At 40.2% G+C, this 22,476-nt stretch overlaps 1 protein-coding gene across 5 annotated transcripts in view; it reads left to right on the forward strand.

Moving 5' to 3' along the window:
* Positions 1–21,791, forward strand: part of TUT4 (terminal uridylyl transferase 4) — a 76,173-nt gene extending 54,382 nt beyond the window's left edge. For 3 of the 5 annotated variants that reach the window (XM_077824817.1, XM_077824819.1, XM_077824818.1), the window contains 11 exons: positions 1,537–1,650; positions 2,776–2,853; positions 3,249–3,426; positions 3,808–3,855; positions 3,950–4,032; positions 6,956–7,071; positions 7,920–8,080; positions 11,977–12,077; positions 14,016–14,541; positions 16,983–17,156; positions 18,234–21,791. In XM_077824817.1, the coding sequence (XP_077680943.1) occupies positions 1,537–1,650; positions 2,776–2,853; positions 3,249–3,426; positions 3,808–3,855; positions 3,950–4,032; positions 6,956–7,071; positions 7,920–8,080; positions 11,977–12,077; positions 14,016–14,541; positions 16,983–17,156; positions 18,234–18,325 (1,671 nt within the window). In that variant the 3' untranslated portion in view covers positions 18,326–21,791. Of the gene's footprint in view, positions 1–1,536; positions 1,651–2,775; positions 2,854–3,248; positions 3,427–3,807; positions 3,856–3,949; positions 4,033–6,955; positions 7,072–7,919; positions 8,081–11,976; positions 12,078–14,015; positions 14,542–16,982; positions 17,157–18,233 lie in introns of those variants that run through there. The other 2 variants (XM_077824820.1, XM_077824821.1) reach the window with 2 other exon arrangements.
* The last annotated feature ends 685 nt before the right edge of the window (positions 21,792–22,476 follow it).

The raw sequence follows: 22,476 nt of genomic DNA on the forward strand, positions 1-22,476 counted from the left end.
TCTGTTCTCTATGGCAATGTTTCTCAAACTTTTTGTGATGGTGACCCCATTTTGACGAAAAAAAAAAAATGTTTGCCCCCCCCCCCGAAAAAATTGTGTCCCCCCACACACCTTCGCCCCGCTCAGGGTGAGGGGCTTAAACCCCTTTTGGGATGGGGGCCGCTAGGCTTAAACCCCCCTCAGGGTGGGGGACGCCAGGCTTCAGCCCTTCTCGGGATGCGGGGCTCTGGCCCCCGCTATCCCCGTAGCAGTGGCTTCAGGCCCCCATCCCCACTGCCCACCGGAGCAGTGGCTTCAGGCCCACCCATCTCCTGTGGCTTCTGCCGCCCCTGGAGCTGCAGCTTCAGCCCTCCCTCACTCCACGTTGCCACCGGAGCTGCGGGCTGGGGTCTCAGCTCCCCGCTGCCCCTGGAGCTGCGACTTCAGCCCCCCTGCTGCCCCCAGAGCGCTTCAGCCCCCCGCCGCCCATACCTTCCTCCCCGCCCAGAGGTATGTGATTAACGTGTTAAAAAAATTAACACATTAATTTTGTTTTCAGTTAATCGCAGGCATTAACTGCAATTAATTGACAGCCCTAATAAGAGGCTGTTAAAATTGCACTGCATTGCGTGTATGTATTTAGAGTAAAGTGAACTGCCAATAAGAGTTATTTGTATGCTAGACATGGGAACAGAGTTTAAAAGCACATCAGTATGTTAGCACGTGAGTTCAGGGGTCAGTAAGTAGCACAAAGTACTGCTCTCATTTTTCCAGACCAGGTTAATAAATGTCTTCCATTTTGATAATAGTTACAGTTAATATATAGCTAAAGAAGATTTTTTTTTTTTTTTTACAGCAAAGCAATCATCTATATTTTCAAAATATTTTAAAGGGAATTTGCCAGATTAAAATTGATACGTTTCATAAAATCTTATGTCCATATCTGTGACTAATAAAACCATAATAAATTATACATTTTTCAATTTTAATAAGGTAATTCACCATTTATGTGTGATGTTCATAGAGCCCAGGCAATGAAAGTAGGCTAGCTGGTTTCACATTTAGCGGGTATTATACACTAGTGTAATGTAACAATTAAGTAAGTTGCAAATACCACAGGAAAATAACTAACTTCACATCAAAATCATTAAAATAAAAATTTAAAATAAAAAATAAAACTAAAAATATGGAAGCATCTTTGTTAACGTAAGGTTAGGAAAACGTTGGTTTCACAACATAGAAGTTTTGGAACTAAATTGAGCTGGATATCAAAAACTGCCCAATTTTAGAGGCTGCTTTGGAAAATTTGGGCCATAGAATTTGGAAGACATTTTCCCATCAGATCATTGAAGCTTTGTGAGTTGGTCAAATTTTGTTCCTAAACTACTTGACAGTGTCTCTCTCTAAATTTGTTGACAGTTATCTTTCAGACTTCATTAAACACTTTTTAATTCTGAAACAGTAACTGAGTTTTGGTTCATTTCCATAGTTCACAGAGTTAAATACCTTGTCATTTAATTTTTATTCAGTGCTTTGTTCAAAATGTATTTTGTCCAGCGTTGCGACATTGGAGATGCATCCAGAGGAAGCCTATCTTCATATGCCTATATCCTTATGGTGTTGTACTTTCTGCAACAGAGAAATCCCCCAGTTATCCCAGTTCTTCAGGAGGTAGGTTTTCAGGAAAAGATGTAATGGAAAAAATGGCATTGTTTTTTCAAGTCAGATTTGAGAGTTTTTTGTCCTAGGGGTATTGGGTGCAAATGAAAATCCTGGGCCTCTTTTCATCATCCATTTTCTAACTTTTACTTTGTAAGTAACACTTAAAAAGAAAACAGCAGCAAAACCAGGAATGTATTTTGGACCTGGTTATGTGCTGCTGCATTCACTTTCTTGGGTTTTGGTCAAATTATGGTGTTTGTACAATCAAGAGAAAGAGGACTCAGTCAGCAAGGAGGTGTAATGATGGTCCAGGTTAGAAGTCCTGAGTTCTAATTCCAGCTCTGCTATTGACTTGCTCTATGACTTTGGGCATATTACTCAATGCTCTTCAGCTTCGTCATCTGCAAAAGAAGGGTGATGTTTATGTTCCTACCTGATAAGGTGTTGGAACAATTAATGTTTCTATCGCTTTGAAGATTGTGTTACATAAATGCTAAGAAATTTTACTAATAAAATAACATTATATACCTCCATTATTGTTTAAGGTGAGGCAAACTGCATTTATTCAGCCATCTGCCTTTCCCTGAAACGTTGACATTCTCTGGAGCTCCCTAATAGGAATAATTCTCAGATCTATCTGCCTTTTCCTCTTTTGCATAAAAGAGGAACTCTGGCTGAGTCACTCTATTTGAGACCATTACTTCATTGCCACTACTTTAATGGTCTAATACTGCTGCTTCTGGGGCTGTATTTAAGTAACAGCTGAGTCTCCCTTTGGCCTATCCAAATTAAAGTCATGATGGGTGAGGCCAGCTATGGTCTCTCTTAATTTAGAGACTTAATAGGAAAGAGCAGCTGACTGCAACCAGGTGGGAGGATTTTATGCACATTTTCTTAGTTCTAAGGAACAAAGAAATTAAAATACATGAAATATTTGATAGATGAGCAGAATTGCCTTTAGGTAAAATGCATTTGAATGTTTTCCATGTAATGCCAAGCACCTTTCAAACTAATACTGAAATAGAAAGCTGTTCTTGCAAGAGTCTTCGCAGCAAAACTGTCACTGTTTTATGATTACTTAAACCCAAGGTGGCAGTGAACACGAGGAAGATAACTGTTCTTGTGTTTTTGCAGATATTTGATGGAAAACAGATTCCACAGAGAATGGTTGATGGGTGGAATGCCTTTTTCTTTGATGACATGGAAGAGCTGGTAATGTTCCAATTCCAAAATACTCACTAAAACATAGGGCTTGAATACATGGGAGAGTTTTACCAGTTATACCAGCATAGTTAAATTGTCATGATTATACTGTTATAACTCCCTGTGTAGATACTCATACTCCAGTATAAGAGTAAGCTAAACCGAAAACCCCAAACTTGCTTCCAAAGCAACATAAGTTAAAGCAGAAAAAGGCACTCTTGTACTGGAATAAATGTCCACCTGGGGAGTTATGGCAGTATAAAAATATCCATTTAAAGTTGTGGCTTAGTTTATACAGGTATAACTTTTTCATGTAGACAAGCCCCTTATTAAGATGCGTAGTTTGTGGGGGAAAGTACTTGATTAATTGTACCTATATGAACTGTGTCTTAAATTGCATGTAGAAGAAGCGTTTGCCTTCACTTGGAAAGAACACCGAGTCACTTGGAGAACTCTGGTTAGGGTTGCTGCGATTCTACACTGAAGAATTTGACTTCAAAGAATATGTGATCAGCATTCGGCAGAAGAAACTACTAACCACCTTTGAGAAACAGTGGACATCCAAATGCATTGCCATTGAAGGTACCTTTTGTTGAATTTCTGTTCTGTTATGCAACAAAACCATGAATACGTGCTTGGGGATCTGATCTCCCATTGATGCACAGGATCTTTACATGGGGAACTTCCATTAATGATGATGAGACTTTGGTTTGCAAATCCTACAGCATACGTAAATGGGACAATAGACCCCTAACTTTTAATATTTCTTCTGTATATAATTCACATCTATTGCAATCAATTGATACACCCATTGCAATCAATAACCAAAAAATTGCTCTGCTCCCACCTATAGGTATATGTAATAAGGGACCATACACATTTAAATAGATACATTAAGTGAGAGAATATTTTATGCTGCAACATATTTTGCCCACTCTTGGATATTTTTCTTCCTTCCCTTAGATCCTTTTGACTTGAATCATAATCTTGGTGCTGGAGTCTCCAGAAAAAGTAAGATATTTATTCCTACTACAGAGCTCTTACTAATTTCTAAAGCAAAGTGCCTTTCTTTTGTCTTCCAATGATTTTATCTTCTCTTCATTAGTGACCAATTTCATAATGAAGGCATTCATCAATGGGAGAAAACTGTTTGGTACCCCATTCTATCCAATCCTGGGAAGAGAAGCTGTAAGTTCTCTTTGTGTCTTAAGCTTTAGTATAGTTTCCTTTCCTATATCTATCAGTGGTGCATTCTCTTGGCTTCTTTCAAATGTGTGTGACATGCACTCATGCATAAACTGAATAAAAAAGGTACAACTGGATAGAAGGCTGAGTACTAGGCATATAGAAACAGACCAGCAGGTATTTTCAGCATTCTCAGAGAAGGGAGCTATGTAGTAGATCAAACCCTTTGTAATAGTAAGTACTGCACTGGCAACTTCCCAGAAGCACCTGAGTTGTATGTAGATTTTTATAACTTTTTTTATTTAAAAAAAAGAGTACACACATAACCATTATCATTATATTTTATTTGATAAATAAATAAAATTTGCTTATTGCTTGAGTTCCTCAGCAATAAAAATGTGAAGCTGATGAGCTTTGTTCTTGTCTTAGACTTACAGACAGGGAGCAGCATTTGGCTCTCCAGCTATGTGCTAAGCAGCTCTAATGTACAAAATACATCATCAAAAGGGAAGAGAATCCTAGATTTTATCTAGGAGCAAAAATTGAGTGTGAATCCTTAAAATAATGATCAATACTAGTTTTCTTGCTAAAGCAGTCAGAAGACTTTTTGCTTAATCAGCTTTAAAACACACTAAAGGCTTTAAGAACTTTGGTGATAGTCTGAATTAGTTGCTAAATAGAAGAAACAATCGCATCAGGCTTTGCACATACCCAGTATTATTAATTTCTACACTCAGTGGTAATGACTGGTTGCTCATTAAGAAAATAAACTTTTCAAGCCTAACCAGTAGAACGTGTACTGTCCACTGTAAACCACTATCAGAAATCCATTCCCATTAAGCGATCAGTATTTCAAAGAACCTGTGCTTGCAGACTGATGTTTACACCCCAAGGAAGGGTCTTAGCTGAAACACCTGTATCTTAGACAGAAAACAAACAACATCTTTGAAAAACCTTGAAATAATACAGGGGTGGGCAAACATTTTGGTCCGAGGGCCACATTTGGGTGGGGAAATTGCATGCAGGGCCACGAATGTAGGGCTGGGGCAGGGGGTTGGCGTGTGGGAGGGGGTGCGGTGTGCAGGAAGGGGCTCAGGGCAAGGGGTTGGGGAGGAGGAGGGGTGCGGGGTGTACGAGGGAGCTCAGGGAAGGGGCTTGGGGTGCAGGAGGGGGTTGGGGTGAAGGTGGGATGTGGCGGAGGTTGGCGGCTCAAGGCAGGGGGTTGAGGTGCATGGGGTGCAGCAGGAGGCTCAGGGCAGGGAGTTGGGGTGCAGGAGGGGTGTGGGGTGCAGCAGCGGGTTGGGGGCTCAAGGCAGGGGGTTGAGGCGCAGGAGGGGTGCGGCTTGGGGCTGAGGGCAGGGGTTTGGGGTGCACAGTGTGGCAGGAGGCTCAGGGTAGGGGGTGGGGTGCAGGAGGGGTTCGGGGTGCGAGCTCCGGCCTGGCGTTGCTTACCTGGAGCAGCTCCAGGGTGACAGTGGCACGCACCGGGGCTAGGGCAGGCTCCCTGCCTGACCTGGCCCCACGCTGCTCCCGGAAGCAGCCGGCACCAAGTCCCTGCAGCCCTTGTCTGCAGGTACCTCCCCCAAAGCTCCCACTGGCCACGGTTCCCCGTTCCTGGCCAATGGGAGCTGAACAGGGCGGTGCCTGCAGGCGAGGGCAGCACGCAGAGCCTGCAGCCTCCCTCGCCCCGCTCCTCACCAGGGACCGTAGGGACGTGGTGCCGGGAGTGGCACGGGGCCTGCGGCACCACCGTGTTGGCAATCCTATGGGCTGTAGTTTGCCCACCCCTGAAATAATAGCTAAGCAGGTGGCCAGATGGGATTATTTAGATAAGAAGGGATTTTCAAAAGCAAGTGAGTTAGGAGTGCAAGTTCCATTGATTATTAATAGAACTTGTGCTCCTAAGTCACTTAGGTGCTTTTGAAAATCTCAACCTTACTGTTCGCTTATATCTTTAAAAAAAACAAAAAACCCCTCACCTTCAAAATCTGCAAATTGAACATATAACTGGTATATGTAAATAAATATGGCTATCACAATTACCATGGTCCTCCTTCCTCCACTCTTTCCATTTGTTGGTTATACTCGCTTGTATTTTGTCTTACCTTGCATCATATGCTGCTTGTGGGAGGGTCTGTCTCTTGCTCTGTGTTTAGACAGTGTCTAGCCCAGTGGGTGCTGATCTGATTGGGGTTTTTGGGTGTTGCATATATACAATTAATAAGTAATAAATTAGCATGTTAGACATAGTTTTTTGTGTTTGAGGAATAAAATGAACTAAGTGTATGTGTGTCTGTGTAATAACCACTTCACAGATTATTATTAATCAACTGTCTCTCAAGCAGCATCTGAGTTTATTGTTTGCAAGGGCATTCAGCAAGATGCTCCAGTACCTAAATGGAAATATCTTGGATGTTCTTCAATTTGCAGTGGTCTGTCCCAAGGTTTCATCCAACATTTAACAGAAAAGTTGGCCAAGTCAACATATGCGCCCTAATTGTGCACCCTAACATGAGGGAAATACTATGAATTATGGTATTATAATGTTTTATTTATTCAAAGCACTTTAATAAACAACTAATCCCCACACCTCCAGATCACACCCATTCATACAGATGAGTTAAATGATTTGCCCAAGTTCACAATGGGAGTCTGTCCCAGAGCTGTGATTATAACAGGGGAGTTACTACGTTCACTCCTGTAGATCAAGCTGCTCTCTTTATAAAACACATATTTTGGCTTTAACTTAGAGTAAGTTAAAGGCTGCGTGGAGTCTGTCATAGAACGAACATGAGAGAGTAGGAAATGAAAGCATGCCACCCCACTTTAGGTCTTTGGGACAATCTGATTTATCTGTCCTCTCTGGCTGTTGTAAATTAATAAATGAACAACTTCTGTAGTGTAAAAGTCTGATACTTGTCTGCAGGAATACTTCTTTGATTCCAAAGTGTTGACAGATGGGGAGCTGGCACCCAATGATAGATGCTGTCGTGTCTGTGGAAAAATTGGTCACTACATGAAAGACTGTCCGAAAAGGAGAAGGTGGGTAAAATACATGAAGCAGACATCTTAAATTAAAATTTATTTAATTCCGATCATCATATTAACTGAGGAGGACTTTCATGGCTTGCATGTTCAATGCAGATAAGAAAAACATATTACAGAGAGTACAGTGTATTTCTTATCAAAGCTTCCCATTATCCTTCTTAAGAGTCCATTGACCTCACCTTCCCACCCCCTTTTTGCCTTGCCCAAGCTGTATGACTAACCACAACCAATTCCCAGTGCTCTCCTGAAAGAACGTGCACACACATGCATGGTTGAACTAACAAGATATGTGCTAAACACCAGTATTATCATCTGCTCTTCATTGCAAGCAGTCCTGTAGCCTTTGTCAATACACTGTCTATTTAGATTGTAAGCTTTGGGAGGGGGACTACGTTTTACCACATGACTTTAAAGCGTACAACCGTATAAACTATTACAGTGGATTATTGTATTGCTTATGATGAAAAAACAGTACAGCTTAAAGAAAGGTTGTTTCTTATTCCTCACATTAATTCCAGTTTGCCATTTCTTCTGTCAGTGCTCAACTGCTTTGTGCTGCACCCATCAGTGCTGTTGCTGGGCCAGGACCAGGATGCTAATGTATTCTTCCTGAGAATACCTTGTGTTGTAGCACCTCCACCATCCAACAGAAACTGAGTTCACTGACTCTACTACAAGCTGTTCCTTAACCAGCCCAGGCTCTGGAAAGTGTTTCCCTGTGGGCTCTGGGGTAGTTGTGTTCCAGTACATATGTTGGTCAGGATATTCCTTCCTGGGCATAGGAATTGTAGAATTGTACAGATGATGTTTTGGCACCAGTGTTAATAAACTTTACCATGTAGGCTGAAGAAGAAGGAGAATGAGAAAGACGATGAAAAAGAAGTGAAGGAAGAGGATAGAGAGACTAGAGAGAAGAGATGTTTCATCTGTGGGGATGTGGGACATGTTCGAAGGGATTGTCCTGAATTCAAACAGACTCGACAGAGAAATAACAGCGTGCCAGGTAAACAAGCGGTCTCATCTATAACGGTTTCTGTTGTTGTCATTAGAAAGTTCTGAGGCTATTCTATTCTATTTGGGTTTCTACACCACCCTCCTCAGCATTACACCTTCTCACATTTGCAGCACAAGACACCCACTGTCTGTCAACACAAGCTTCATTTTAAGCACCTCTTTTCTCCAAAAGGGATGTTGCTCAAGCTTTAGAATCTTTGGACCAGATTCTTGAGTCCAGATATGCTGAGTTCATCATAAGACACAGTGAATGGATGGAAAAAGGTATATCTAAGTCACCTTTCCACTCTCTTGATCCTGGAAAAGTTGGGGAGGTATTTTGGACCCCAGCATAATTTAAAGCAACCTAAGCGCTGCTGCAAATTATGCCACCAGGAACGGCTATTGAAGGGTCTGCTTTGCTGGCTAAGGATTTAGCATGTTAGGCTATGCCCCTGGCCTACCCACCCTACACCGCGTTGGAAGGGCCAGGATTGGCTGGTTTAGAGTCAGCTGCATCAGCTTAATCCCTCTTGGGTATTCCCCTATGTAAACAGAATCCTGAAGTATTTTATGCTGCATGACCAGCTCAAAGCAGCCACAACGGGGGGCAGGGATCCTAGCTCTTGTTCATTGAGACCAAACTGGGGGTCGTGACCCCTCAGGGGGTTGTGAGGTTAATATGTGGGCGTCGCGAGCTGTCATCCTCCACCCCAAACCCCACTTCACCTCTAGAATTTATAATGGTATTAAATTTAAAAAAATGTGTTTTTAATTTATAAAGGGGGGTTGCACTCAGAGCCTTGCTGTGTGAAAGTGCATTCCATTATAGTGAAGACAGGAAGGGTATGGCGGTTTAATTAACACTAGATTTTATTTGTCTCTTCTCACAAATAAACATACTTTTAAATTATATACCTTTTTCTGTGTTGAAGTGCTTTATAGTTGGAGGTGGGTCTAAGATGTAAAGTTGAAATCCAAAATCCTTTAGAGTGCAATGGTGTTTGGATCCAGGGTTTTGGTCATACACCTCTCTTAAATAATATCATCAGGCTCCCTTGCATATCTCTTTCTGAAATGATAAAGTGTAGTTTCTCACTGTTTGGCAAGAGTGGGTTAAGGAAGGATCCTTGGGACATGACTGAGTGGTCTGAAGGGGCCCAACAGCATAAAGCAGTGAGAAATTAAGTATAGTATGAGTATGGGGACTGGGAGTGAGGAAAGAACAAGAAGACCAAACAGGGGTAGATAATCAGAGGAGCTGGGAAGGAAGAGTAAGGAGGAAAGTGTTGGGAGATGATGTCTCTATTTGGGCTTGTCTATGTGGAGGCTTAGTGCGCAGCAACCCAGGATGTGACTGTACAGCGCAGTAGCCTGATGCACGCTATGTTACCATGTGGATCCTGTTACCCTGCATTAAAAGTTCCTTAATACATTTTGACATACATCAAAGTGCACTATGGAGCTTAATGCTCAGAAGCAGTGTACACATGACCAATCAGTGCATGGCAAGCTAGCGCACTACAGATTTACACGTATTTATCCTGCACTAAGTTTCTGTGTAGACAAGGTCTTTGAATGGGGAGAGCGATATAGCTGTGCTGAAATTGTGATGGGTCCAGGCCTCAGTTAGTCTTACTACAGCCCTGCTCTTTAGCCAGCACACTAAATATCATGGACTAGTTCTTTGTATTGCTTGTATATATCATTCACAAGACCACTTACAGTATCCCTTGGTAAGAGTTTGTGTCCTTGTCTCTCTGTGACATTACAAAGTGGTGTCACACATTGTTTTGACAATACCAAATTCTATGAACCCACAGAATATCTTGCTTTTTAGACTAGCAAAGAAAAAAATGCTAATTCTAATTAACTGCTGTAATAGAATGTTCCACATGCTGTCTGCTGCTTCATGGATCTCTCTGAAAGTGAAGGTTCTGCTGTATGAGGCAAAAATACCGTTAGAGTGGAGAGGTATTTAGAATGAGACTTCCTATGCTGCGATTTGCAGAGGGAGGAATGGGGATCAGTGGTTTAAAATTTCAGAAAAAATGGCAGGCAGAGCAACCCTTACATAAAACAGTGATTGACATTAGAATAGATTTTTTAAGTGTCTTAATAATTTACAACAATTTCTGCCTGACTTGCCTAAAAACCATTATGTAAGTAGTCTAGTTTCTAGTCTTAGTTTCAGAATATCATATTTGATTCCCCATCCAAAGTTTTATAGTTAAATGCCTTTCATTCCCTGATTGATGCATTTAATAATAAATGACAATACTTCACATTTATGTCGTGCATTTCCTCTTGAAAGTGCTTTGTAAACATTAACCCTCCAGCATCCCTCTGAGTTAGGTAAATATAATCCCACAAAGGCCTTGACTAAAATTTTCAAAAGCACTTAAATCATTTAGGAGCCTAGATCCTATTTTAAAAACTGACTTTGGAGCCAAAGTCTTATTGAAAATCAAGGAGTTAGGTTCCTATGTTTCAGAGTTGCTTTTGAAAATGTTTACCCCATTTTTTGCATTAGGGTTTTTTGGCAAAAATTTCCCAATGATGCTAATGCTGGTAAAGTTCCACTGCTGGTAGCAATTCTTGAAGCTCTGATTCAGACGGGGCTTCCATGTCTTCTAGATAAGGAGTCTTGTTTACATGAGCATTCATATTGCTCAGAACAAGGTTAAACGGCCAGTTGTGTTGCACTCATTGCTAACACCTGTTTTCATTAATGGATAAATTTTCTGCTGTAGACAAGGCTAATGAGATTAAGTGATATACCTAAACCATACAGTGAGTTTTGATTAGAACTCAGGAGTTTCTGGCTCCTGGTCCTTTGCTTAGTGTTATTCAAGATAGTTAAGTCCATAGCTGACTGCGAAGAGTTACAGAGGGATCTCACTAATCTGGGTGACTGGGCAACAACCTAGCAGATGAAAATCAATGTTGATAAGTACAGAGTAATGCACATTGGAAAAAATAATTCCAACTATACATCCAAAATGATGGAGATTTAATTAGCCATTACCTGTCAAGAAGGAGATCTTGGAGTCATCATGGATAGTTCTCTGTAAACATCTGCTCAATGTACAACAGCAGCCAAAAAAGCTAACTATGTTAGGAACCATCAGGAAAGGGGTAGATAAGACAGAAAATATCATAATACCACTACATAAATCCATGGTAATTCACACCTTGAATATTGCTTGCAATTCTGGTCATCCTATCTCAAAAAAGATATATTAGAATGGAAAAGGTACAGAGAAGGGCAACAAAAATGATTAGGAGTATGGAACAGCTTCCATAAGAGGAGAGGTTAAGGACTGGGACTGTTCAGCTTAGAAAAGAGACAGCTGGGGGGGGGGGGCATGATAGAAGTCTATAAAATCATGAATGGTGTGGAGAAAGTGAATAGGTAACTTTATTTACCCCTTCATATAACATAAGAACGAGTGGTCCCCCGGTATAATAAATAGGCAGCAGGTTTAAAACAAATGTAAGGAAATACTTCTTCACGCAATGCACAGTCAACCTTTGGAACTCATTGCCAGGGGATGATGTGAAGGCCAAAAGTCTAAGTGAGTGCAAAAATTAGATAAGTTCATGGAGGATAGGTCCATCAGTCACTATTAGCCAAGATGGTCAGGGATGCAACCCCATGTTCTGGGGATCCCTAAACCTCTGACTGCCAGAAGCTGGGACTGGATGACAGGGGAGGGACTGCTTGATAATTGCCCTGTTCTGTTCATTCCCTCTGAAACGTCTGGCAATGACCACTGTCAGAAGACAGGATACTGGGCTAGATGGAGCACTGGTCTGACCCAGGATAGCTTTTCTTAGTCTCTTAGAATGCATAGTCTCTTGATTTTATATTAAAACTTCTGTTTATGATATTTTCTTGTTTAGGTGCCCAGTTGGTCCGAAGCCTGGTAAATGCACAGCTAGTGACAGGGTCAGTTCAACAGCAAGTGGAACGACCATTACGTACCAGACAACCGTCAGAATGTGTAAGTTCCAATTAGCTTGAAAGTTTTAAAATAAAATACTTTTAATTATAATGAAACCAGCAAACCTGGTCTGAGCTAGTAAAATGTTTGCACTAATTGCTCTGAATGACTTCTGGTTTTTATAATGACAACAGTGCATTTACTCAACAGTACCAGCTACTGAAACTGATATCTGGTTTGCCATGCATTATCATTTAGAGACCGCTTGTGGCAAGCTTCATTCTGGGCAACCAGCAGTTCTTAAAGGCCGGCCTTGCTACCAGTCAGACTAAACTAAGAGGCTTTGTGCCTAATTATCATAGAGATGAGCTCACTAGAAATACACATAGATAAAACTAAATCTGAACTAGAGCACAGCTCAACTCAGCCATGCAAGAGACTGTGAATTGGTGATTTTCATAATTCTGTCTCTCCCCTAGCTTAAAAAGATGAAATAAGTCAGGGCCTTTCGATGATCAGTTGGGATGGTGACCATCAGGGGCAGGTAGAAAAAATGGGAAGCAGAAGGGAAAAGAAGTCTCATGATAGAATACTCTATAACAGGTGTAGTGTCTTAGTAATATACCACCTCATTATAGTGATCTGCTAATATGGGTGGGTTACATGCCACCAAATACACTTTTACATTTTAAAAATGTCTACAGTAGTAAGTCCTCAGTTATATTTTTTAAAAACTTGTATAAGCTTTTAAACTAGAAGTTGTCTCTGCCAGTTCTCAACCCTTGCCTTCTCTTCCTGGTTTGATGAAACTGGCTGAGACTGATGCAGGAGTAACTGGAGTAGCAGCAGGGGGCAAGTGCTTTGCCTGTTGCATGTCATCCACCTCCACACTAAGGAGCCAATTTGTGGGCTGTCAATGTGGAAGAGAAACCTAGGGTTGGGAGAGATTTAAGAGAAGCGTTACTATTCTACTGGCTGCTGGAGGGAAGAACCTGCTGACCTAGATAGAGAGAGGAGCAGGCAAGGTAATTGACCAGGTGCAGGAACTCTGTAAAGAATTGTGCTAAGGGAGCAGGGAAATTCTCTCTTTCCTTGCCAGGCCAGTTCTTGGCATGCTCCTCTACCCTGTGGCAGCAACAAGCAGCTTTCCCTGGCTCTTCCCTACTCCTACGTTTATCTGCTGTATGGGAGGAGCTTGGAGAGAGAAAAAAGACAGCTTGCTCATGCTGTAATAACTTCGCCTCATAAGCCTGGCACCAAGAAGTGGTAGATGAGGCTGGGTCTTTGGAATGACAATTTCTCATATGTTATTCTCAATGGTGGTGTTTTAGCTGTGTCGGCCCCCGGATCCTAGAAGGACAAGATGGGTGAGGTAATATCTTTTATTGGACCAGCGTCTGTTGGAAAAGTGTTCCAAAGCTTGTCTCTCTCACCAACAGAAGTTGGTCCAGTAAAATATATTACTTCACCCACCTTGCCTGTCTAATTTCTCATTAACAGGTTAAATAAAGATTCAAAAATTACTGGGTGTTTACTATGGAAACACTTACAAAAATGCATGTGGAGCTGAGAGCCACTCTTGAACTCTTTGCTGAGGAGGAAGGTAAACCTGTTGGGGTTTTGAGGGAATTAGTGACGTTCTGTGCTATAGAAGAAGAGGCAGGAAAGGACACTTCTGACCACAAATCAGAACCTGATGTTGGAGGAAACTAATAGTGGCTTAGGGCTGGCAGTTGCCCAGCATAACTTTTCAGACTGTGGGATGTGCCAAATGGCTTTAACAGGCCAAATTCTGCGCTGGTGAAAATGGAAGTCACTGGAGCTTTTTAATTTACACCAGCAGAGAATTTGGCTCAACATGTGTCAGAGCTCAGATAATGTGTTGGTGGGTAGCATTTGCATTCCTTATGAGGAGTGTTATACGTCAGGTGCTTATTAAAGAGAAACATTAAATAGCTAGTGAACTAATGGAAATACGTACTTTTTTTTCCCCTCCAGTCTGATTCGCATCAGTCATCTTACTCTCCACAGCCTCAGCAATTTACACAGAATTCCTCTCAACCAGCCTCTATTAACCAGGCTCAGCCACAGCCAATGTCCCAGTCTAAGCACGTTCCACAGCCACAGCAGGGTGCACAGCCACCCCATCAGGTCCAGCTGCCTTTGTTTAACTTTACCCAATCTCCCCCAGGTCAGTATTCCACCTTGCATAACCTGGGACTACTTCAGATGCACCATCACCACCAAATTCAGCTTCCCAACACTTCGTGGCCTATTCATGGGCCCGTTATTCATTCTGCACCGGGTAACCCTCCTCATTCAACAAATGTTCCATTTTCTATGAGGTCTGGCAGCAGCAACACCACAAATAACCAGAGCAGTGTAAGCTTGAATGATCCCAGTATCATCTTTGCACAGCCTGCTGCCAGGCCCATGGGAATCCCCAGCACTTCTCATGAGGGACACTGGCACAACCCCGTGACTCCAAACTCACTGGTGAACAATGGCACTGTGGGGAATTCAGGTAACTCTTCTCTGTTGTATCAAACATCTCACACATTTTGTACAAATGCTAAATGTTACAGAACCAATTAACTCTCTAAATCTGTTTTACCCTAAAGAAATGTGAAGTTTAAAGAACTGAGTCACTGACATTGGCTGTACAATTTTTCCAGAAAAACTACATAAATCTGGGTTGGATATTAGGGGTTGGTGGTCCTGCCATTAGCATCCACAGGAAACATGGTGGCACTTTCCAGTGAGAAATCCAGTAGTATTAGTGTTGGCAGAAGGAAGTGAACCTTTACATCAATGTAAAAAAGGCAATGTTAATGCACCAATAAGGCTGAGAAATCAAGCACTCAGTTCAGAAAATTCCAATAATTAAATATGAACCTCAACCATAATTTTATGAATTTGTTTTCTCAGTTTATACCTTTATTATTATAATACATTAGACGCAAAAAGTTATGTTAAAAGAACATTAATAAGGTTGCAAAGTCACATCCTCAAAAGTTAGGAAATGCCAGAATTAAGGTTGCCTGTACAACCTTAATTCAGTCCCCTTATGCAGAGGCCGGCTTAGACTACATTATCACGTACTATTTTTCTATAGCACCAATGCCTCATTCAGTGCACAGGATGCATGGTGCCTCATTCAGTGCACAGGACGCATGGTGTTAGTGAACAGCTATTCAATGTTTTTTTCTTCCTCTTTGTTCAATGTGTGATCCTGCCTTGATTACTGCACACTATTCAAACCCTATTCTGAAGGCAGAATTATTAATTTCCTCATGGACTTTTCTGTGGTGCTTATCACTATAGTGTCTGAGGCCTTCATGAACATTAATTAATCTTCACAACACTTTTGTGAGGGGACGAGGCACAGAGAGATTGAAGTGAAAAGTTTCCACTAATTTTAGGTGCCCAGTTTGGGAGACCTAGGGCCTGAGTTTTCAGCATACTTAGCATTGTACAGCATTTTATATACTCAAGCACAGCTACTATTGAGTTCAGTTGAAGCTGTTAAGTGCTCAGCGCTTCTGCAAATCAGACCACAGGATTTCAAGTCAGATATCCAAAAAATGAGGAACACACAATTAATGACTGCCTCTGAAAAGTTAAGTGGCTTAAGTGGCATCACAGAGTTTCTGTGTAGCAGCGGCAGGGATAGAATCCAGTTCTCCAGGGCAGCATTCAAATACCTTAACCATGAGACGGTCCTTTCTCTTCTTGCAGCCCCTTGCCACATTCATTATACAACTTCCAGCTTTAGCAACAAATGAGGCAGAGGTTCTACAGACAACAGCCTCCTTTAGTACACAACTCTGATTCATGCCTAGAGCACCATTCATCCTGTGTACTGAATAAGTCAGGGGTCCTGTGGAAAAAATGGTGTGTGATCTTGTAAAGACTCATTACGGGACTGTATTAAGGTTGCACAGGGAACCTTAAATCTGGTATTTCCTAACAATTTGAGTGCTTTCTTTTAATACTATTTTTTGTATATAATTTGAATTCGATTTTTCATTTTTTAAAATCTTTTCAATCATGTGACAACCACATGGTTCATCAGCAATACCAGTCTGCGTAAATGCATATGTAAAAGCTTTTTTGCTTGAAGCAGTGAGAACTACATGAGAGTTGGTCTCTGATATCGCAGAAGGGTTGATACTATTAGTTTTATTAAAGAATATTTTGAAATTAATAAATATGGATCATTCATCTGATTTTTTTAAAAAAATGATATGTAATATTCTGTCTTCTGAAATTGTAAGGCAAACACACAAGAGGGGAGAGTTACGATTGAGCATTCAACATTAACTTTTGGAATGCCCTGACTTCTGAGTTCTCGATTTCTCATCCTTAATGTTCCAGTAATACTTGATTTGTGAATGGATTAGCATACGTACTGTATAGTACTTGAAGAGGTTTTTTAATACTTCTTTCTAGAATTATATATTAAGAGAAATTGGTATTGTATATGTATTGTATTAAGTTTATTAAACGTACAAAAATTAGTAAAATTCCATCACATCACTTCTTTTAAGGATCCAGTTTTGTAATAGGATGATTGCCCTCAGGTCACACTGACATCAGTGATGCTTGAAGATTTTTTCAGGATTAGATATAAACATTGTTTTTAAGAACCTGTTAGAGTAACATACAGTACATCTAATTTATTTTTATACTGACAGGCAAGATTTTATATCTTGATACTAAGTGCTAATTCAGCTTCTGGCACCAACAAGCTAATAGTATTACATTAAAAATTGAGTCATTAAGGTGACAAACAGTAGTTTTATGTGAAATATAATTTATTTATTAAGCTTTTAACTTTCCAAATCTGGCTGCTTTCAGTCCCACATAGTAATTTGTTGAGATGCAAATTGTATTTTATGACTGACTGTTTCATTATTTCATCTGAACTTTGCAATATGCTTTTCCCTTTCAATTGAAAAATAGATCAGGGTTTCCAAGGACAGTTTGGTAAAATGAACCCTCCTTCTGTCCCTTGGGACCATGGGACCCCTACCCATTTTCCTCTCCTCCGAGGAGTGTGGCCTTACAATATGCCTCAGAACTACATGCAGCAGGGAAATGCCAGCTATCCACCGAACAAACCTTTCTACCCTCAAGGTACTAGAATAAATAAAGAAAAGCTGTGTCTCTCTTACTGTTTCAGTGGCTTAGAGGCTGATGAATCATGTTTCAAATACTTAGGTCCCCTGGAAGCACAATTTGAATTCCAACAGAGTCAACTCAACACTTCATCCTCACATAGTAGATCAATTGAAGTCTATGTTGGGATCTTTTTAAATGAGACTTTAAAATCCAAGATCCTATGTTCACTGCATGAGCACAAACATTCTATGGCACTTTCTGAAAGCATAGGGGTTTGCACTGCTTTCCTTGACCAGAATACCCCCTACTCCTTCCTGCCATCCATCCTTCTCTCCTGACTGTTGCCCCCAACAATAGAGCCACTTATATTTCAGTAGGGGTAAACCAATTCCTATGTGTTATGCTCCATACCTGCAACTGTGTTACCCATGAATATTCCTCACTCACTATTGCTTGTGTTCCATACATCAATTTCAGGGACTACTTGCGTGAGTAAAGGTTAAGGGAATAGGCCCTTAAGGCCTAATCTTCAGCATGATGAGCACTCTCAACTTTTAGTGACTTCTGTGTAATCCTGCAGGGTTGGGCTCTTAGTTGATAAAGGACCTGATCTAAATCCCATTGAAGTCAGTGGAAAGTTGTCCTTTGACTCCCGTAGGAGTTGAATCAGGCCCAAAATTTGAAGGTGCCAGGATACTATGATGATGGACAATCTTATATAATATTAGAGAGAATCCTTAGGGTGAAAGTTCCAGTATGTAAGTCCAGTTATTTCCTTCACTTGCATCTATTGAATGAGCGAGGCCAACATTTCCATCTCTTCTGAAATTGCCCTGTTTTATCTCCTACTGTAACTTAAGTGAATTCAGATAAACTAATGTGCAAATAAAAGTGTATCGATGACTCTGTGGGATATTCAGAGACTGGGGGTTAAAATAGTGCTGCCTTACAGATAGAGATTCCAGTTGTGCTGGTATCCAACGTACCGGTCAACTAGATGCTTTTATTTATAAATATCTAATATATTGAATATAGCCAAGCACTTTTAAGTACATCTATTTGCTAAAATAATTGTAATTCATTTTCTTTTAGCTGGTCCACTGATGCAGAATAACCAGCGGTTCTCGCTTCTGTCTCAAGGACTCCCACACTTGAATATGAATTACATTCAGCAGAAAAAATGAAATGTAATGGGAGGGGGGGAAAAATCAGGTTCTGATTTAAAATCTTAATGCAACATCTTTAGATACAAGATTATTTAAGACTGTTTTTAAACTGTATCATTTGTATATAGATATGATCTATAGTTTTTACTAGTATCACAAAATTGGGTGATACAAATTTCATCTATTTTATTACCCTATTTTTAAGGGCAATTGTGTTTTGTTTTATCTTGGTAAACTGTAAAGAGAGAATTTTTAAAATTAAGTTCTTTATTTTCTATTAGCTGTATTCATACTTTGGTTGCTTCAGACTTTATATATATTGTTCTAAAAATAAAATTAGAAAGGGATTTCATGTGTTTTAAAAAAATTGTCACTTCTATTCTTTACAGAACTATGTAGTGCCAAAAATTTTTTTAAAAGAGAAAATAAAACAAAAGTGCAAAACCAGGGTTTAAGGTTTTTCCATACTTGTATATTGGAATGTGTTTGGTCCATATTTGGGTAATTAATATAACAAATAAAATATAGTTCTAGCTTAAAATCTTTTTGAAAGAAGGGATCTGAAAGCTGTAAGTGGCTTGGAAAAACTGGGTCACATATATTCAGAACCAAAATGTATCTGATCACTTCAAGTGTTTCCAAAATCATTACCATTACCATATACTATTACTGTATTTTACTGATCACACATTTTTCCTCTAAATGTACTCAGTATATATGGAGGAAGAGAGTGTACATCTGCTTCCACATTCACAAGCTTTAAATCCAATTATGTGCAAGTACTCAACAGGAATCAAGCTGTGCTGTGACACAGGGCCTCAGTCAAGGGGGAAGAGGAACCGGTCATTAAGGTGATCCTTCAATAAATTGCATCTTGCGTTCTTACTGTGCATCATATACTCTGTAAGTTGATAGAGGCTTTAACCTGCAGGGATATATTCTGTCTTGACTTTTTAGAATTCATGCCTTTCAAAGAGGGAGGTGATTTCTTGTTGCTAATTTTTAGTCTTTCGTTTGACTTCCTTAGGACAATCTGACCCAAACCGCTGATTTGATAGCATAGCCAGTTTGTTGTGTAGCAGTCTTAAAACTCCATTCTGAATTTACCTAGCTCTGTCAACTATTGTCTGACTTTATCCAATATGTTAAAAGCTGGTTGTGCTATTGCTTGCAGTCCTGAGCGTCTAGTCCCTGTGCTTGTATCTTACGTCTTTAGCATGCCATGGGCTGAAGGTCGTTTTCCAGATTATAGTAGCAGATTTGGATCAATCTATGAAATCTAGAAAAATCATCACAAGATACTCTTTTTGAGTGGAAAAAATTCCTTCCAAAGAGATTATTGTTCCCTACATGACCAACTACTGCACTAATTCTGCCCTTGGCCTTGAGAAAGCTTTGGGATGTGGAACTCAACAGTCTCCCAAAGAGCCGTAGTTTCATATCATTAAAAATATTGACGGAATGATTGAGAGATGTAGTAGACATTCTTTTAAAAATTAGCTCCCTTTGAGTGTGTTGACCATGAGGTATCACTGATGTGGTGCCAGGCCCCAACTGGCACAGGTGGTGTAATGCTTGACAGGATATGTTTTCTCTGAGTTGAGCATGGAGCATAGCTCTTTAGTATGAAGAGCTCTCTTTTGTGTGAAAGTTCAGTTGTTATCTGCTCCTTTTTAGGGTTGAAGTGAGCTGTAGCTCACGAAAGCTCATGCTAAAATAAATTGGTTAGTCTCTAAGGTGCCACAAGTACTCCTTTTCTTTTTAGGGTTGGTCACTAATCCAGTTGGAAGGAGGATGAAAAGATGGTTCCCTCACCATTTTGTATATAGCACTAAAGGCACGAGTGAGTCACAGACAATATGACCTGTCTACACACATCTATAACAAGAGATAGCAAAGGGATAGGGCATGAGATGAAAAGGGTGACTGTCATGAGAGGTGCTTAATGTTATGTATGTATGCTGTTAGTTTGTCTTTGGATTTGTAACAAATTAAGTATTAGGATGTGTGGACCGATTTAGAATAAAGGCTCAGTTCACTGATGATACTCAAACTCTCCATCTTTGTATCTGATTAGGAATGGGGCCTAGGTGAGGGATAAATGCCTGAAATTCCATTTGGACAAGACAAGAGTTGATCATAGTAAACATGGGGAATCCTCCAGAGGACACTTGTTTCTATTTGTTAATAGGGGATGCAATCCAATGTGGCCTTCTGGATCCCCAACTGCTTTTAGACAAAGTAGCGTTTTCCATCTGCATTTGGTGAGTAACCTTGCCACAGTTATTGATGTATTTGTTGTCTTCATCATCGATTATGGCCACATGTTCTACTTATGGCTGCAACTGAAGACAACATGGAAACTTCAGCTAGTGCAAAACATTGCTGCTCAATTTGCTGGTGGTGGCGGATTCAAACAAGGAGCAGCCTGCCAGCATACTTGTCTACTGTGGCTTTCAGTTTGCTTCTGATTCCAATGCAAGATGTTGATTTGGACTGTCAGTCTCTTTCTGGCTATTCTTTAGACTCCCTCTTGCCAACACTTGAGATTTGCTTGGGCTAACAGGTTCTAGATTTAAATGACAGGATGCTCAGTAAGGGGCCTCAGATTCTGGAATTCACTTGCCACTGGTCCAACAAAGCCTGTATTTGTGGACCTCGGGGTACATTTTTAAGTCCCATCTATTGCACAGTCTTTTGCCCAAGATGATTTAGACATTTTTCTATATAGGGATCTTTTGGGTAACCTAGCTCACCTCCTTGAATCAATTGGTTAGTGTCAGTTGATGTGTTAATTTTATAGCCATGTTTATTTGTAAGAGCATATAACACTTTTAAAATGATGAAAATTGCATATCCTTCCTCTGAATTTTTGTTTTTAAGGTAGTCTAAGCTAATGTTTCAGCTCTTGCCCCCTTGGCTTTGGAACAACATGCTTGTTCAGCTTTTTAGTTGCTAACCTCTTATTAAAGATAAACAGAAATGGTGACAGTACAGTTGTTCTCATTCAGATTTATTAAACAGGTATGGGCTTAGTCACTCCCCTCTTCCTGCTGATAGTTAATGAGGCAGATGCTGCTAGGAACACAGAAATTTCCCCCACTGGATCATACTAGGAGTCCACCTATTTCAATATCAGTATTTCAACAGTGGCTAGTACCAGATGCTTCAGAAAAAGGTGCCCGAATCTCTGTAAGACTGTTATGGAATAACCCTGCCTTCGTGGAAGTTTCTTCCTCCTTCTGTTAGTGACAGGCTTATGCCCTGAAACATAAGCATCTTTAAAAAAAAAAATCCTCTCTAACACTGGGTATTCTCATTAATCATATAAAACCCTTTTGAACTCTGCTAAGCTCTTAGACTTTGACACTTTATTGCACTGGTTGTTTAAAAAAATCCTTTCAGTTTAAAATGCATTGCTGTTTAGTTTCATTGGATAAACCCTTCTTCTTGTAAAACTAGACAATAAACAACATTTGATTTACCAGGCCTCGTCTTTTCAATTTCAGTTAACAGAGGAATATTTTTATGGCCCTTTATATGATGACTGACTTCTGTTTTATCTCCTCCTATATCGTTTTTAAGACAGTGACCAAACCTGAACTCAGCATTCCTAGTGAAGATGCTCTATTGATTTAGATGGCATATTCTCATCTTTCAGTCCTTCATATATCAACATTTTGTTTGTGTTTGAACACTGCTGTACCTCCCTGGTTACTCATGTAAGGCTCAGTGCTCTGTAAAGTCACCCCTAAAGCCTTTTTATTTTTTAAGAGTTGCTAAAGTGTTTTTAAGCAGAATAGGCTCTGCTCTCCAGTCACTGATTTTAATGAGTGCATATTTATTAGCAGCTCAGCCACTTCATTCAGCACTTGAGTGACCGGTCCTAGTGATTTGTTGCTATTTAATTTATCAGCCTGTTTCAGTACTACTTTATTCTTCAATCTCTGCTGATACCTTGTTATCTGAAGAGTTTGTCTCTCCACTGTCATCTGCAATGTAAAGAAATCTCATCTGTAATGAGCCTGATCCTTGACTGCACATGTAATGTGATAAGTCTCCCTCCTCATGTCCTACCTTTTGTTATACATAAAGAATAACTTTTCATGGAATTTGTTGATTTCTTACCAGCCATAGTTCAATTTTTATTTACTTCATTTATTGTGGAT

Source organism: Eretmochelys imbricata, chromosome 8 (genome assembly GCF_965152235.1).
Source record: "Eretmochelys imbricata isolate rEreImb1 chromosome 8, rEreImb1.hap1, whole genome shotgun sequence".
NCBI classification, from domain to species: Eukaryota; Metazoa; Chordata; order Testudines; family Cheloniidae; genus Eretmochelys; species Eretmochelys imbricata.